Source organism: Haliotis rubra, unplaced genomic scaffold (genome assembly GCF_003918875.1).
Source record: "Haliotis rubra isolate DU_JTF1 unplaced genomic scaffold, ASM391887v1 Scf2334, whole genome shotgun sequence".
Lineage (NCBI taxonomy): Eukaryota > Metazoa > Mollusca > Gastropoda > Lepetellida > Haliotidae > Haliotis > Haliotis rubra.
This window is the reverse complement of record NW_025766375.1, coordinates 14,692-18,963: the sequence shown is the minus strand read 5'-3', so window position 1 is coordinate 18,963 and position 4,272 is coordinate 14,692. Positions and strand designations below refer to the sequence as shown.

Below are 4,272 nucleotides of genomic sequence, written 5' to 3'. Positions count from 1 at the left end.
ATATTTTTCGAACCGAAGCGAAGGAAGCACATTGCCAACCTTTGCTCGCTTCGCTCGCATATCAGAAGACTGGTAATTTTGTCTTTGTTGCGCAACCCTATTTGCGCTACAATTTGCCTGTGATTTGTAGTGTACGTAATAAACAAACACACAATAACCGGGAACCTCCGAAAATAGATTCTGCACTAAGTGTGCACATCCATAAAGTAAAGTTAGCCATATATTACTGATATTTTATTGACTCTGAATTATTCAAAGAGAGTAAAACTGTTTTCGGGTGCACGTGGCGACTAAACTGTCCAGGTTGCATTTACTATACGATGTGTTTGACAAAACAAAAAACACAGTGCTGGTTATAATTATTCATAAGATTATATCAACCATGGCTCACTTTATGCATTTACAATTTGCCCCACATGGGCACAATGTGTGAAGCCTATTTCTGGTGTCCCCCGCCCTGATATTGCTGGAATATTGCTAAAAGCGGCGTAAAACTAAACTCACTCATTTGTCATGGTTGGTACATTACTTCCTAGGTATACGTATCTGATAACCTTGACAACAAGCAGACTTAGACGCAGGTTTATCAATAAGGCCCAAAGCCTGATGTATTACGTCACACACCTGTAAACACCTGTGTGTTGGCGGATGTTGGCAGTGTGCCAGTTTACCTGTCCAGTCCTTGTATATTTGCCCCTTGGGCGCCGTGTGGATATATGCGACTGAAGGAAGTGAGATTGAGAAAGTTTATTGTGTTCATTTCTTCGTCCTGAAGGACTTCAGGAGTGCAGGGATCAGTGAAGTATCGTCGTGAAGCGCACATTTCGAGCCGGACGCCATATTCAAAGTACCTTTTTGCATAGTCAGCAAACCGCAATTGACTTCCGCCTTTAGATATTTCTTTTAAAAGGTGGGAAATATTTTAACGGATATCGAAATAGTTGAAGTTTAGCTTGATTGAAATATGTCTGTGAATGAATCTTCAAATCTTCAAAGCTGAAACTGTGTGGTGAACATGCTCTCAAATGTCAGGTGTAGTCTATCGGTGTTAACCCATTTCATGGCTACTCAGATGTCGTGTATATAAACCAGCTTTGACAAAGCATACACAATCTTTATCAGCAGTGTTTGACGTGTCTTTGTAAACATGTAGATGTACCGTCTATGGGGCTGAGTAGGTTGAGGTCAAAGGTGAAGGTTCACGTGTGGTTTTGGGTGGAAGGGGGTCGAGCGTGGAGTGTGCTGTTAAATTAAACAGTCCAACGATTTGTATGTAGGTATGTAGGCAGGTATGTATTTTTAAAACTATTTTTACATATATATCCTGCGTTGAAATGTAATACATTGTATTTAAAAAAGAAGAAAAAAGAATAAACACAGAAAATGAACACACGATTGCATCATTTGCTCAATAATTACTTTTGAAGTATCAAGTGTACATTTGAGTTTCTTCGTTTCTAGACATTAACCGAACACCTAGTAAATTGTATTTACAAAAAGCTAAATCCTCATCTTTGAACTCAAGTTACAGGAAATTACAAAATCATGATCCCTTTCAAATCAAACTTTGTTCAATACATCAAAATCTGCATTCAACAATAGGGAGGAAAATCCCTACAGTATGATGGAAGGAAACTTCTGTTTAAAGAATCACTCATTACGTAGCATTCTAAATACAATATGCTCATACACAGATATTAATGATTACACAAAGTGAAAACTACACTAAAATTATTATAGTTAGTATGGTGGCGTCAGTATCAAGTGAACCTTCCAGGTGGTATACAATTGGTCAAACGTTTAGAAATGAATAGGTAGCAATCATGATCCACGTGGTGAAGTATGGTAGTTCGTCATACCTTCGGCCACTTGTTTGCAAGACCCGGACTGCATACATGCCAACAGAAATGCTGAAACACTATTCACTCGTTCATAATTTTCTATGGGGTGAAGTTAAAGACTCTGAAGATATGGGTTGTTTGATCACGTGGATAATAGATATCTTATTAAATCTAATGAAAATGTTTCTCATCTTAACAGATACACCATCCCAACGACAAGGAACATGTCTGTGGATGAAGTTCAACAAACTATTCCAGCCAGAGTGAAGCACTGGGCGCAGATCTACCCTGACAAAGAGGTGTTTGTCTTCTACAACGATGAAGGAAGGCGTGCTCTCACTTGTAAAGATGTACACATCCTCTCCACTAAATTTGCTGCACTTCTACAGCGTCGGGGCTTGAAACGTGGAGATGTGGTCTGTAATACACTCACCAACTCTCCTGAACGTCTTATCACCGATTTTGGCATCATGACGGCTGGTTGTGTTGCTGCCAATGCCCAGGCACTGTTGGCAGATGGTACGGATCTGTTGCATGTGATCAACCTGGGTTCCTGCCGTCTGTTGATTGGGGACAACACATTACCTGGGGGTGCTTGGGATCTTCTCAAACCTCATTTTGGAGAAATTCTGGACTCCAAAGTAAAATCAAGCAATGCTCCTAACCTAGAAATTGTGGAGTTTGTTGGTGTGAAGGGAGGAAGTAATTACCTGGAGATGTTACGTCAGGAAGGAGATCAAGTCCCAGTGGAGGTACTACCAACAGACACAGCTTTGTATTGGGCAACTTCAGGCAGCACTGGCTTTTCAAAACTTGTACCAAAGACGCATGAGGTGATGATTCAGCTTGCTAGCCGTTTTATAAGGATACATCGAATGCGAAATCAAAATGAAGTATTGTTCAGTGACCGACCTTTGGGTTGGGGAGGAGGATGGCCTTATGGATATATTGAGATGGCAATACCACAGATATTAACAGACACAAGAGGCTCTGTTCGTGATCAGTTACACCACACTTGGGATATACTACAAAACACAAATGCACAGTCGCTTTACTTACTGTAGCGTTCATGAGGAAACTTGCAGAAACATTGCCGAATCTTGGAACAACATGTGATGTACAAGAAAGATTGATGTGTATTGCTACGGGGCAACCTTTCGCCAAACACTACTTTCAATTTGTTGGTAAGATCTGTCAGTCGGTGGTGTCAGCATACGGACTCACAGAAGTTGGGTATGTATCAAACAGCATTTGTGAGAAGGAGGAAGACTTCGAGGACAATCTGGTGGGATTGTGTACTGACGTGGAGGTTAAGGTAGTAGATGAACACTACCAGGATGTTGGAGCAGGTAACGATGGGCAAATATTGATACGTGGACATCTTGTGTGCAAAGAATATGTCAACAATCCTGAAACTACAAAAGCTGCCTTTACAGATGACGGATGGTTGAAAACAAATGATATTGGACATTTTGATGAGCAAGGGCGTCTCTTTGTCGAGGGAAGACAATCAGATGCCATTATGCATGGAGAGTACATCATATACCCATCCTGGGTTGAGAAGAAGTTGAGAACATGTCCTTATGTTTCTGAAGTCATGGTGGTCCCCGTTCCTCACAGGGACTTGTATCATGAGGTCTGTGCCTGTATCATTCCCAAACCAAACATGGATGTCACCACCAAGATGATCAAAGATTACTGCGATCCAATGTTTATTTCTGATTCTCTACATGAAATGTCTGCTAAACCAGCCTACTATGTTCTGGTGGAGAATTTCCCTCTTAGACCCACAGGGAAACCAGACAGGCGGGCATTATCAGAAATAGCTGCAAAATGACGTCAAGAAGCCCCTAACATTTCTGTCGAAATCCCACCAGTGACCTGCAAGGGCATATGATTCCACCCATCCTGAAGGACGTAGCATGTGACAACTCCACAAAAGATTCAAACTGTAATCAATATTATTCTATGAATATTATGAAAATAGGAGTCGATAAAATTAACTGGAACATCTGTATCCACACTTAAGCGGATTTAGGTATTCGATCATTTCATTACTATTGGTATAATTTGTTGTTACTAGCTTCCTGTTAACGATGCTCAGAATAGACCGCCCTTCTGCAGGGGCAAAACGATTGTTACCAATTCGGGGAGTATTAGTAATGGTATTCAAGCAGTAACGGATATTTTGTCCTTATGTCAGATAGTCAGTGAATATATACAGAGATTGAAGTGTGGACAGAATCAGAGTTATTTCCATGTTATCATCAAACAATTGATATGTTCACAATATAGTACATGGTTGTTCCCGTCTTTCTATGAAAATTACATGGCACGTTCAATGTCACAATATATCTTCTCAAAAATGGATTTACTACATTCAAATATTCGCACGTCCGGTTCTCAGGCCCTGAGGTGTTATTTTCTTTAC

The 4,272-nt window shown here is 40.5% G+C and overlaps 1 protein-coding gene across 1 annotated transcript; it reads left to right on the top strand.

Annotated features, from left to right (window-relative positions):
* The first annotated feature begins 462 nt into the window (after positions 1-462).
* On the top strand, positions 463-3,678 carry LOC124278246 (long-chain-fatty-acid--CoA ligase FadD13-like). Its single transcript, XM_046713964.1, is given in 3 exon segments — positions 463-910; positions 2,041-2,900; positions 2,903-3,678. Coding segments are annotated over 2 exon segments (1,611 nt in total). The 5' UTR covers positions 463-910; positions 2,041-2,065.
* Positions 3,679-4,272: the final 594 nt, after the last annotated feature.